Source organism: Acinonyx jubatus, chromosome C1 (assembly GCF_027475565.1).
Source record: "Acinonyx jubatus isolate Ajub_Pintada_27869175 chromosome C1, VMU_Ajub_asm_v1.0, whole genome shotgun sequence".
Taxonomy (NCBI): Eukaryota; Metazoa; Chordata; class Mammalia; order Carnivora; family Felidae; genus Acinonyx; species Acinonyx jubatus.
Window position 1 is genome coordinate 7,451,556 of NC_069381.1, and position 12,826 is coordinate 7,464,381.

Below are 12,826 nucleotides of genomic sequence, written 5' to 3' on the forward strand. Positions count from 1 at the left end.
CACCTGTCTTAATGTTTTTATTTCTGCAAATTATTCCATTTATTTATTTATTTATTTATTTATTTATTTTTTACTTTTTAAAAAATGTTTATTTAATTTAGAGAAAGAGAGAGAGACAGTGTGAGAGGGTAAGGGCAGAGTTAGAGGGAGACACAGAATTGGAAGCAGGCTTCCAGCTCTGTGCTGACAGCTCAGAGAGGCTTGAACTTATGAACTGCAAGATCATGACCTGAGCTGAAGTCGGATGCTTAACCGACTGAGCCACCCAGGCGCCCCTTCTTCTACTTTTTCTTATTATTGTGCATCACACTTTCCTGCTTCTGGACATCTGGTGAGACTATTGATCAGATGCTGGGTGCTGCGAATATTACATTGTTGAGGGTCTGGATTTTGTGGTCATACTTTAAAGCATGTTGAGATTTATTCTGGTGGATAGTTAAGTTACTTTTGTTCATTTTGATTCTGTCAAGTCCTGTTTTTTTTTAAGATTTTAAGTAATCTCTACATCCAACATGGGGCTCGAACTCACAACCCTAAGGCCAAGAGTCACGTGCTCTACCTGCAGCCAGGTGCTCCCATCAAGTCCTGTTTTTAGGCTTTGTAAGGGTGGATCTAGGGTGGCCTTTACCCTAGGGATAATCTGCCCTCTCCCTGCCAGGATATGGCCCTTCCAGGTCTGTCCTGAGTGCCCTGACGGAGCAGTGAGGACACGCCAGTCTGGTGCCCGTGACCTGTGAGGTCTACGGGGGCTCTGGGAGCCGTCCAGCCCACTGCTTCTTCATTGCTCTTCCTGAGCCTTGTGGAGGTTCACTCTGTGTGTGCACACATTTTCATATTCAGCGAAGTCGTAAGGGAATCTCTTTGCAGATTTCTAGATCTCTCTTTCTGCATGCGCCTCTCCTCTCTGGAACTCTGCCCTCTAACTTTCAGCCGCCTTAGCCTCCCTGAACCCTATCTCTGTTTCCTCAACTCAGCAAGAGACTGCCATGTTCTGGTGGGGACCACTCCATGCACCGCCCCCCCCCCCCCCCACCGGCTTCTTGGTCTGAAACATGCCTCCAGGAAGAAAGCCAGGGTGTTCTTAGGGGCTCATATCATTCATTTCTGATCTATCAGGAATCACTGCAGTCTAATGTCTACAAACGGTGGTGTCATTTATTTTGTTTAGTTTTTGTAACCAGTGGGAGGTTAAGTCTGGTCTCAATTACTCCATCACAGACAGAGCTGAAGTCTATTGGTTGATTTTGAGCAGAGGAGTAATAGGATATAACTTATTTTATCTCATCTGATCCTGAATGTGAGGTGGTGGTATCATTCCCATCATTTCCATGGATGAGGAAACTGGGGTTCAGAGGCTGAGCGGTATACCCGCAGTCACGTGGTCTTTAGTGCCGTAGTTCACGCACTTGCCTCTGTGCCAGTGCCGCTCACAAAGTATTTCTTGAATGGAACCTTACTTATTCTTCTCTGCAAAGAACTGTAGGCCAGACTGGCCTAGGACATATCTAGAGTTATGCAGCCACTTGGCAGGTGTGGCATGGGCACACCTAGACCTGGATGTTCTGCCAGTTGCTCAGACCTGAGCTGTGTGTGTAGTTGGTCTTTGCTGTGCCTCAAGGTCAGCACTTGGCCACCTTCTGGCTGGGGGAGGTCAGTGCCTGGGCAGCAGGAGTGAGAGCACCTTTGTGCCTTTCAAACCGGGAGCACTTCTGTCTGCCACTGTGGTCTTTTTTTGTCCGTTGGTTTTTTAAAACAGTCTTAGCCTTTTGCTCATCTTCCCTTCCTACCGTCTGCATTCTGGCCCCTAAGCATCCTGCCTGTGCATTCATTGCCTTAGAGCCTGCTTCTTATACCTTTGCAGGGGGACTCAGCTGGTGATTTCTCAGCCTGTTATTATTATTTATTATTATTATTTTTTTTAACATTTATTTATTATTGAGAGACAGAGAGACACAGAGCGTGAGCAGGGGAGGGGTAGAGAGAGGGGGAGACACAGAATCCGAAGCAGGCTCCAGGCTCCGAGCTGTCAGCACAGAGCCCGACGCGGGGCTCGAACTCACAAACTGTGAGATCGTGACCTGAGCCGAAGTTGGTCGCCTAATCGACTGAGCCACCCAGGTGCCCCAAGTTATTATTATTTTTAAAGTCAAGACCACCCTGTCAAGATTTCCAGGATCAAGGTGGAATTTAATTTGTAGGGATTTGTCTCAAGCCAGGAAATAGATTTGACCACTGAAAGGGGGTCGGTGCGGGGGTAGGTGTTTGAGGAGTGCTGGGCTCGTGAGACTGACGGACCTGCATGTGCCGGGGGACTGAGCTTCTGACAGGCAGACGGCCGCTCAGACCTTTGCTCTTCTTTGAAGGGACACCTAGAGCCGCACGTTAAAGGTGAGTGTCTGTGCTCCCCCGTCAGCAAGAGGAAGCACAATGGTCTGGATTCTCCGGGGGTCCTGTTGGTGCTTGAATGGGACAGTTCTTCATGCACTGCTGGACCCAAAGCCTCCCAGGCCCCCGCCTTCTAAATGCCAGTGAGATTCCCTGGTCACTGAGACAACTGGAACCACCTCTACAGGGTGTGTGTGTGTGTGTGAGAGTGAGTGTGTGTTTAAGAGAGAGAGCATGCCCACAAAATGGGGAGAGGGGGAGGGAGAGAAAGAGAGAGGGAGAGAATGAATCCCAAGCAGGCTTCACGCTCAGCACAGAGCACGGCATGGGGTTCGACCCCATGACGCTGGGATCATGACCTGACCCGAAACCAAGAGTTGGACACTCAACCGACCGAGCCACCCAGGTGCCCCACCTCCACACATTTTCAAATTCCTCTCTGGGGTGTGTGGGGGGTGTTTCTGCCCTGGGGTTGAGAATCCCTGGACCACAGCATTGCACCCTGGGAGTAGGCCAGGTTTGTGTTAAGTTGCAGGTGAAATGTTTCAGGAGTGGCCACGTGTCCTGCTGTGGTCCTCTGCTTGCTTCTTCTGTGCGCATGTATATGAAGTGGTTCCTTTGTTTTCATGTCTTAAGTTAAAAGAAAAAAACCTGAGGTATTTATTGGGTGCAGGTGATATTTTAAGTGCTGAAGATCAGCCTTCCGTAAGATGGTAAAGTGCCTGCCTTTAAGGAGTTAAAAATCTAGTGGGAATAGATAGATAGTAAACTAGTAACCCAGTGAAGGATTTCAGGTGGTATTATCAAGGAAATCATACGGAGAGTGGTAAGGATGAAGGCTGTTTTGGTCATCAAGAAACAGTGTTCTTTAGGAACCTGTTGAGAATGAGCAGTGGGGGGTGATCCATTGTAGACTGCAGATATTTCAACACAAACTGGAGTATCATCTCGAATATAATCAGTATTGGGCCATTCCTAGACGGGTGAGGAGCCCCCTGTGAGTTCACTGATAAGGTCTGACAGACCTCAGTACCACTGTGAGTTGGAATAGGGTGTGGGGAAATCTTGCTCTTCCTTGCAGCTCTGAGACTAAGCCTGGAGCCCTGGCTTTGGTGTGCTGAGACCCCAGAAGGCTCTGGAAGTCAAGACTTGAGGAATTTGGAGAGTGCTGCTATTCAGCCTCCTTGATAGGGGTACGCACACACACACACGGGTTCTTAAATGCTTTGAATGCCTGGAAGAATCTATAAGGAACCAGCGTCAGTGGTGGTTCCCCCAAGGAAGAGGGGAGTGTTGGAGAGTTAGAATGAGAGAGAAACTTTCTTTTTAAAAATTTTAACATTCATGTATTTTTTAAGTGGAATACGCTTCCTTGGCTCACAGTGTAAAAACGTACAAAAGGGTATATGATGAAAGAGACTTAGCACCGTATACCGTTTTCCCTCCGGCAAATGCTAGCTAGTCAAGAGGTGAACTCATTTTAAGGGAAGTTCCGTAGTGATCATGATTCATAGTGATTCCTTGTATTTTAGGAGGAAGAAAGCTGTGGATTAAGTCAGAATGAGGCTTCCTAAATATTAAAGCTGTTTGAGTTAGTTTTGTCGAGTCAAATAACCCGCATTATTATTTGTGGGGGTAGCATTAAGAGTGTTGCTTAACGAAATGTGATCCAGACAAAACTCGATCATTTTATTTTCTTTAATTTAAATTTAAAAAATTTCTAAGTGTATTTATTTTGAGAGAAAGAAAGGGAGTGTGTGTGCATGCTAGCATGCTAGGGAGGGGCAGAGAGAGAGAGAGAATCCCAAGCAGGTTCTCTCTGCACCGTCAGTGCAGAGACCCATGTGGGGCTCAAAACTGCTAACTGTGAAATTACGACCTGAGCCAAAGTCAAAATTGAGTCAGGACACTGAACCAACTGAGTCACCCAGGCGCGCCCCCCCCGCCCCCCCCCCCGTTTTTTTTTTAAAGTAGGCCCCATGTCCAGTGTGGAGCCCAATGCGGGGCTTGAACTCACAAAATCGTGAGATCGTGGCCTGCATCGAAATCAAGAAAGAGCCAGACACTTAACTGAGCCACCCAGGTGCCCCCAAAACTCAATTATTATTTAAAAAATATTTTTTTTCTTTATTTATTCTTGAGAGAGAGAGAGGGTGTGATCAGGGGAGGAGCAGAGAGAGAGAGAGAGAGAGAGAGAGAGAGAGAGAGACAGAATCTGAAGCAGGCTCCCGGCTCTGAGCTGTCCGCACAGAGCCCGACATGGGGGTCGAACTCACGAACCGCGAGATCATGTCCTGAGCTGAAGTCGCACGCTCAACCGACTGAGCCCCCCAGCTGCCCCAAAACTCAATTATTTTAAGTAGAATGGTTCAAATCCCTTTAGTACCAGTTGCTAGCTGGGTCATCACAGGCATGCTATTTATTTATCTCCTTTGCCTCTGTTTCCTCATCAGCAATAATTTCATACATTTATTGTAGAATTACATGAAGAAAGAGGTAAATAAATGTTAGCACTTAATATTTGCCAAATGGAGTGAAGGAAAGCCCTCAGGAAGATAATGAACTTTACTCTGTAATCCATTCAGTTGAGTGAGAACCATTCTACTCTTTGTTGCCTTTCGTTCATTCAGCAAATATCTGTGGAAGGCCTAATCTGTGCCTCATACTGCCCTGGGCCCCGGGGATACAGTGAGCAACACACACAGACAGTTTTTGCCCCTGTGGAGTTCATAATCTAGTGTGGGACACAGACATCAGTCAGATAATCACACAAGTAAAATTGCACTTCTTCTCAGTCCTTGAAAGAGAGGTGGATGGTGTTAGGATAGAATAGGGAGATTTGACCCTGTCGTGGATGTCAGAGAATGCTTCCCCAAGGAAGTGACTTAGCCAAGTGGAACTGTCAGAGGCTCGGGCAGGGATAGCATGTGCAAAGGCCCGTGTGTCTGTTGGGCAGTGTGTGTCACACAGACCTGAGTTGCAGTCGTTGGATGTGAGGCCTTGGCAGTCACACAGAGAAGGTTTTCTGTATTAGGGCTGCTGTTGGTAGCTGTTTCCGGGGGTGGTTGGGGAGGGGGCGGTGAGATCTGATTCTTACCGTTTTGAAACGATAGTCCGTCTGCAGCGTGGGAAATGAATTAGAAGAGAGCCAGCATGGATGTGGGTGCACTGATGCGAAGGGTATTGGAGTGGTCCAGGCAGGGGATTTTGGAAGCTTTGGCCCAAGTGATGACAGTAGAAGTAGAGAGAAGCGGATGGACTGATTGCATGGATATTTAGGAAGGAGTATGGGCAGGACTTGATAATGCGTTAGCTCTGGTGAGTGGTGGAGAAAGCTATCAAGAATGGCCTTTTGGACTCCAGTTTGTGTATTTTGGTGGAAGGTTGTGCCCTTGGCTCAGGCAGGGAATACTGGAAGAGGACACGTGTGGCAGAGGGAGAGGATTATGAATCCTGTTAAGGGACGTGTTGAGTCCAGAGGAGGCTGGGAGGCAGGTGGACGTAGATCTAAATGCAGGTTATCGCTGCTGCGAGCAGGGAGGGGGGAAGGAGGAAGGGAAAGCGTGCTCAGGTTCCCGGAGACTTTCTACTTGGTTTCATGCAGGCTGACCTTGCCCTGGGACTTTGGATGAGGAGCTAGAGTCCTTCTCCCAGCCAGAGTCCTTGCCACTGTGCTGTGTGCCAGCTGCACAGTGGCAGCTGGTTTGGAGACCCTCTGTGGACTGGACTCTCTCCTCTCCCACCTTCTGTGGTTTTTTTTCCCCCCGAGGAGGCCTGGCACTTGCCATCTGAACGAGCTGGGAGAAGTATAGAGGCTGGCGGCTGGCTCCCGAGACCCACCGATTCGCTGCACTTGTCTGGATATTATCTGTAGACAATTGGAAATTGGCTTGAACATCAGTAACAGTAAACTAATCATAACTCTCAAACTGCTTGTTTTATTCTTCGGGAGATTTGTGAGTTTCCTCTGAGTCTGTCTGTGTCTCTCCCTTTCTGTAAATTTGGCTAGACCATCGGCCCCGCGTTGAAGGTAAATGTGAGCATGAGGCAAATGTGAGATCCAGAGAGGGGAGAGGGTCCCAGACTAGAGCCAGGCTGAGACCCCATGCTGCCTGCCTGCCGCTTGGTCTGTCAGCCTGGCACTGCCTGGCACTGGCTTTGTTACAAAACTGATTCAAGCTTGGCTTTCTTTACTCCGTGGATTGGTGTCCTCAGTGACAGGTGATAAATAAGAACCGTGTCCAGAGTTTCTTCGCTTCCTGGTTCCAAGTAGATGCTGGGAGAAAATCCTGAGTGTGGGCCACTGGGGCCCCCTTGTGGCTGGATCTGGTTCTCCACTTTCGCTCTGCTCTTTCCCCGTAAGGCGGGAAGATGGCAAAAGGGAAGTTTTGCTCTCTCGTAAAGCCTTTCCTCTGGATTTGCTATTTCTGTGGATCTCATGATAGTCCCTGGCCCTTGCTGCTCAGCTGTTGATCTTGGGCCCTCTTAAGCCAAACGTAGCCTTCTTCTTGAGATGCTGTGGCAGTGAACCCAGAAGCAGTCTGTTCTCGTTTACTGGCTAACTCAGACTCCATGGGCTACTTCTTTCCAGGTAGGGCACTGCAGAACACTGTACAGTCTGAGAAGCTGGTGGGAAATAGGAGGAACAGGTGTTGGTGTGTGTTGCTGGAGAATGAAGCATCTGTGGCTTTTTGATGTCCATTGGGTGGCACTGTGATCTTATTTTTGTTTCTATTTTTCTTTGCAGCCAAGCTCTACTCCAGGAGGTGAAAATGTGGTGCCTCGAGAGCCTCTGGTAAGTACCCAAGATATACAGTATCATTTCCTAATAATTAAAATGCTGTGTGAGTATGGAGAAACCTATGATCCTGGAGTTTTGCATCCTTCAGTGTCCCTTCAAAAGTAGGTATTATATGGAGACTAACTTAATGGCCTTTGACTTCTGACTTCTTCTCTGGCTTGCAGGATTTAGTGAGCTGTCTCCTTACTAAAACCTGGTCTTTTCTGGAAGGGAAAGCATCCACCCCATGGGGTGGTGCACCACTTTGTTTGTTGCTGACCAGTAGTAACTAGTGGGATGCCTGAAACCTTTGGAGGCGGAGTTGGGACTAGGTTCCGAAGGTAGCTTTCTTCACAAAGTGCTTTTGCTCTGGTTGTCTGAGCCCCAGTCCCTGCCAGCACACCCCATTTTCATTCTATAGTTTGCATTGCAGGGCCTGCCGCAAATCCTGTTCGTTGGGTCGTTGGGTGGTAAGACCTGTTCTGTAGCAGCCTGATAAGTTTCATGGAGGGCCGGCTTTGAGAGCTTTGCCTTTGTTTGGTGATAGCAAGCTGCAGGATGTACACCCAGCCTTCGTGTCACAGGCCTGCTTTTCTTCCCTCTCCTCCAGCAGTAGTGGGAGGAAGTGATGTGAGGTCTTAGCTGGCGTGAACAGGCCTGAATTGTAGCCCGTTCCTAGGTTCCCGAGGCAGAAGGGGAGTTGGATTTGGCTGAGCTGTAGAAAGACCAGGGTGACGCAAGCCCTGCTGGGGCTGATTCAGGGAAGCACTGCCACCGTCCTGTTACCTACTGTTATCGCGTCAGCTCCCTTCCCACTGCACCCCGCGATGGCTTCCCTTCACTCTTCTGGTCTTGCCTGGGTTTGTCTGGAGGTCAGGGTGGTATGAAGGCCGGAGGCTTCAGGCTTCTTGCCAGGCCCATAGATCAGGAGCTTGAGTGTCCCCCGGAGCCTGTCAGTGCCCCGCAGGCTAGAGTTGTGGCTGGTTTTGGACTCATGTCCAAACTGAACCCTTGTCCTCGACAGTCCTTTACTTCTCAGGCTCCTTTTACATTTTTCTCTACTGACTTAACTGGCGATCACCGGTGGAGGGACTGGTCCTTCTCTTGAAGCGCAATGGGGTAAACCCTCGGGGGTTCTTTCTAGCAGTGAGCCCTAAGCCGCGGGCAGCCTCGCTAATTTCTGGGTATTTGGAGCCCTGCAGCCCCTTGGCCCCGCTGACGTTTCTGTGCACTGCTCTTTTCCTGCTGTCTGCTGCATCTGCTTGGTGGTTGGTTGTATTTTTATTTCTTTCTTTTCGGGGAGGCCCTGAGCAGTCTTCAAACCCTAGTAGCCTGTGATCGTCCAGAGTTCAGACTCATTCTCTCCAGGCCAACTCTACAATTACCTTATATTTAATTAATATTTTTTTCCCTTCTTTACGTACTTGCTGCATAATTGCTCAGAGGAAAGAAAACACATAGCAGCAATTTATATATATATAAAAAAAAACAATAATTAAAAAAAACACCCCGAAATAAACTCCCATCTCATTTGGGCTGATCCTATGAGTTGGGTAATTAGGGCCCTATTAAAAGGTAGACCCTTTCTGCTTCCCTTCTTTCTTTTTTTTTTTTTTTTATTAATTTTTTTATATTAAACTCCCACAGTCTCTCAGTCATGCCCTTATTGCTTTTGGCCAACCATTTGCAGCAGCCTGATTAAATGAGGGCACCAGCCGAGTTGTATGGTCTTGTGTGAGCTGCTTCTGCCTCTTGAGAGTGGAGGTGGGAGGGTGCCAGGCAGAGGGGCCCGCCAAGGGCCAGCAAGGACTCATGTGGCAGGTCGGGGTACAGGACTTTGAGCTGGCAGCAGGCTGGGTGAGAGTCACAGGGCACTGGCGAAGGGATGAGGTGGTCTCCCCCACCCACAGAAGACTCCCAGCACTGCCTGAGCCCCGCTTCCACAGGGCAGGCTTCTCAGGTGTGTGCATTAGCCGTCGTCTCTTGGATGCTCAGGAGGAACAGACAGCTAAAGGATAAAACTGAGCCTTCTTCCGTAATTTATGCATTTTATTGGGGAAGAAAAGGCATTTGTACACATGAAACAATTAGCAGACAGTACAAGACCATATATAATTTTAGCAAACAGTACAAAATCGCATGTAATTTGGTGCAGAATTGCCTGGCTGGGAGTCTAAGAGCCCTCATTATTCAGAGAAGGAAGAGTTCTGGCTGGGGTATACTTAGGGATGGTTTCTGTGAAACTTGAAGCCAGGTCTTGAGGAATAGGATTTTCCAGTGTTGGGGGAACACCCTGCTAAGTGGTTTTTGTTTTTGTTTTTAACTGAGAGCACGTTTTCCACGAAATTCTTTCGTGGAAGCTGCCGGTTCTTCTCTACACTAAAAGGGCTAACTAAGCATGGGATGCTGAAGGCATATAATCTTATTCTTTGTCTTTCAGAAGTAGATGATCACTTTGGAATAATTTTTCCCTTTATTAGAAAAGTGAGTTAATGACACACGAGGCTCCGTGGAGTGATCAGTACAGCGCAAATGACATTGACAGGTGACATTCGGGTGTCTGCATTATTATTTTGCTTTTATCTGCTAGAGAAGGAGGACCCGATCTTCAGGTTTGCCCTCTCTGGACCATAAAAACTGTCTTGTGATTTTGGTGGTGAGGAATATTGTCTTGTCATCTCTTAAATGACACATTTGTGTTTTTAGCCATCCCCTTGTCTGGATTCCACCCAGGTAGTGACTATGTTACCTTCTCTTGCTCCTCAGTACTCCTCGTCCCCCATTAAAGAACTCATCCCGCCAATCCCGGCCGTATTAGCAAGAGAGTTGCTCTATGATGTCGTAATGTTTTCAGGGCTGGAGATTGGTGAACAGACCGGTCTTGATAAATTTTGTAAACTCCCAGTTGAAATGTCCGTATTATTGATGATAAAACGATGCCAAAGTTAAAATGGCTGATGGCTTTTTCTTCTTTACACTTTCTTCCCTGAGCTTTGCCTCCTAGGGCAAGGAGTTTTGACAGTCCTCCAGAATATTGACCTCCAGCTCCCCAGCCCCTGCCCCCGACCTGTTGAAAACCTTCTGTTAAGGCCTGAATTTTCTCAACACCTGTGTGGGCATGTGCTCGGGCCCAGAGTCAGGTCCCTGTACCGCTCTCGCAGGATCAAGCCCCACCTGGGTCTCTAAATGGGTGGACGTTTGTTTGCATGGACTAACTTGGTTCCTGCCTTGCCGGGGTACAGAAACTAGGGTTAAGTAATCGTCTGAGAGCCTTTTTAGTCATATGAGCTGTGGTTGTTTCAAGTGAGCAATAAATGAGGTTTTGTTTGCCTGTTGCTCGCTGGTTTCAACACCACGTCTTCAATATCTAGCAACCCTACAGCTCACCTGCTTTATGCAATGCTTACGCATTTGGGTTGAGCTAGCATTTTGGCTCTTTGTTCTTTGACACTGCGTTCTTCCTAATGGATGAGTCTCCTGCCCTCCTTTCTTCCTCTGACTTGTAGGTATAGTTTTTTTGTTCTGATTTGTTTTTTTGGTTTATATCCTTTCCCCGCATACCTCCACCCCTGTTTTTATTATTATTTATTATTATTTAACATTATTATTTTTAATGTTTATGTATTTATTTTGAGAGAGAGAGAGAGAGAGAGAGAGACAGAGCGTGAGTGGGGGAAGGAGCAGAGAGAGAGGGAGACACAGAATCCGAAGCAGGCTCCAGGCCCTGAGCTGTCAGCACAGAGCCTGACGCGGGGCTCGAACTGACCTTCGAGATCGTGACCTGAGCCGTAGTCAGATGCTCAACCGACTGAGCCACCCAGGCGCCCCAGGATTCACTTTTAAAGCTAAGTAAGTAGAGCAGATTTCAGATCGTCCCTATAATGTCACCGCACTCACCTGTATCCAGACAGATGTCCCTGAATGGAAATCACAGCTCACTTGAGTAAACCTAGCTCAGCATAGAAATCAACCACTAGAGATTCTTAAAATAATAATGCTTAATACTTTAGATCTGCCATATTTATTTATTTTTCCTGAAAAAAAAAAAAAGACAAGTTCCTGAAATCTCTTAATGGGCTAGTTTTATTACCCATGTGCTTGTGAAACACCTTCATGAATACAATATTAAAATCAAGTTTGGGGCGCTTGGCTGGCTTAGTAGAGCATGTGACTCTTGCTCTTAGGGTTGCAAAAATAAGTAAACTGAAAAAAAAGTGAATCTTCTGCAGATTTTGGTACTTAAACCATTAATAGTAACTCATGCCAGGGAGGGGAGGACGCCTCACAACTACTGCTGAGAAACTTGGGACTGAAATCAGTTGTCTACCGAAGGGTGGGGCTGGTGGGACGCGTCTCTGATGCTGCCTTCATCCTGTGAGCCGACCTGAGGCCTGGTGCTGCTCAGATAGGGCAGGTGCTGGGCTCTCTTCCTTCTCCACTCCCCTCCCATCAGCAGTAGAGATGCATATACGAAGCAAATGCAACTTTTGTTTTTAAACACTGACCCCTGCCCCTTGTTGGGAGGGTGCCAGAGAGTCCCGCAGGTCCTGGTGGGGAGGAAGCTGATGAGAATCCGCAGAGGTGGATGAACTTGAGAACAGCCTCATTCCAGCTCTGGGTGGCTTGTCTGTAATCTCTAGGCCACTTACTGATTTTGAAATTACTGTCTCTTCCTACTTCGTCCTTCCTGTTCTAGATGGGGTTTATTGAATAGACTAGGTGGGGCCCTCTAAGTTCTTTCCTCTTCCAGGTAAATGAAGAGGTGGGGTTTTTTTTTTTTTTTCCTTTCCAGTTTTAAGGTATCCTTTTACAAATAATTATTAGATGAATCGAAACTCTGAGGAGTAATAATTAAGGAAATGGAATTTGAAATGGTTATTCATCTTTGTTTATACTTTGGGTTCCCGGCTTGCACGGTAATACTTGCTATTTGTTAGAGTTCCTGCAGTCAGAGGCCCTGGCTGTTGGATGACCAACCAGGCAAGTGTCCTTACTTTAGAGACCTGGGCACCGAGGAGCCCAGCACCCATGTGCCTTTCGCAGAGCCGCACAGCAATGGGGCGAGTTTGGGCTGTAATCTTGTCACCCAGGTGGTTCTTCCAGAAGGAAAGGCCGAGTTTGCTCCCTGTCTCCTGGGGATAGTCTCCACGTTCTTCAGGTGCCCTTAGTAATTGCTGAGGAGGGTTAAAGGAAGCTCTTGTTTGGGCGGAGGGACGTTCAGAGGGTTTTCTTTTACTTAAAATCAATCATTATCTTATTTGAAAGACTTTTCACTTAAAAGTGTTTTTTGTTGTTGTTGGTTTTGTGTGTTTGTTTGTTTTAAGTGCGACTTAAAAGGTGGGTATTCCGTGTGGCAAACTCAGGAAATCTCCCACGAGTCCCTGGTTTGAGAACCTCTGCGTGTCACGTCGCGCTGAGGACAGCCACGTGCCCGCCGTTTTCCAGGATAATTTCAGTTTAAAATATTTTAGCACATTCTCAAACCATGCAGACCAATTTGGGTTTGAAAAATATGACCTTGTAGTTAATCCCACTTCGGTGCTCGGAGAAGCCGCAGGAAGATGAAGTGGTGCTTTGCAGAAGGACGTGTTCGCCGCCCTTCCTTCTTCCCTCCCAGCCCTGCTTTCTTTTATGGTTTGTAGTTATAACCAAGATTTATGC

At 47.5% G+C, this 12,826-nt stretch overlaps 1 protein-coding gene across 1 annotated transcript in view; it reads left to right on the top strand.

The window, feature by feature from the left end:
- PEX14 (peroxisomal biogenesis factor 14) overlaps nucleotides 1-12,826 on the top strand; it is a 142,798-nt gene that overhangs the window by 15,145 nt on the left and 114,827 nt on the right. The window contains exon 2 of the mRNA XM_027060435.2: nucleotides 7,133-7,180. Within this exon, the coding sequence (XP_026916236.1) occupies nucleotides 7,133-7,180 (48 nt within the window). The remainder of the gene's footprint in view (nucleotides 1-7,132; nucleotides 7,181-12,826) is intronic.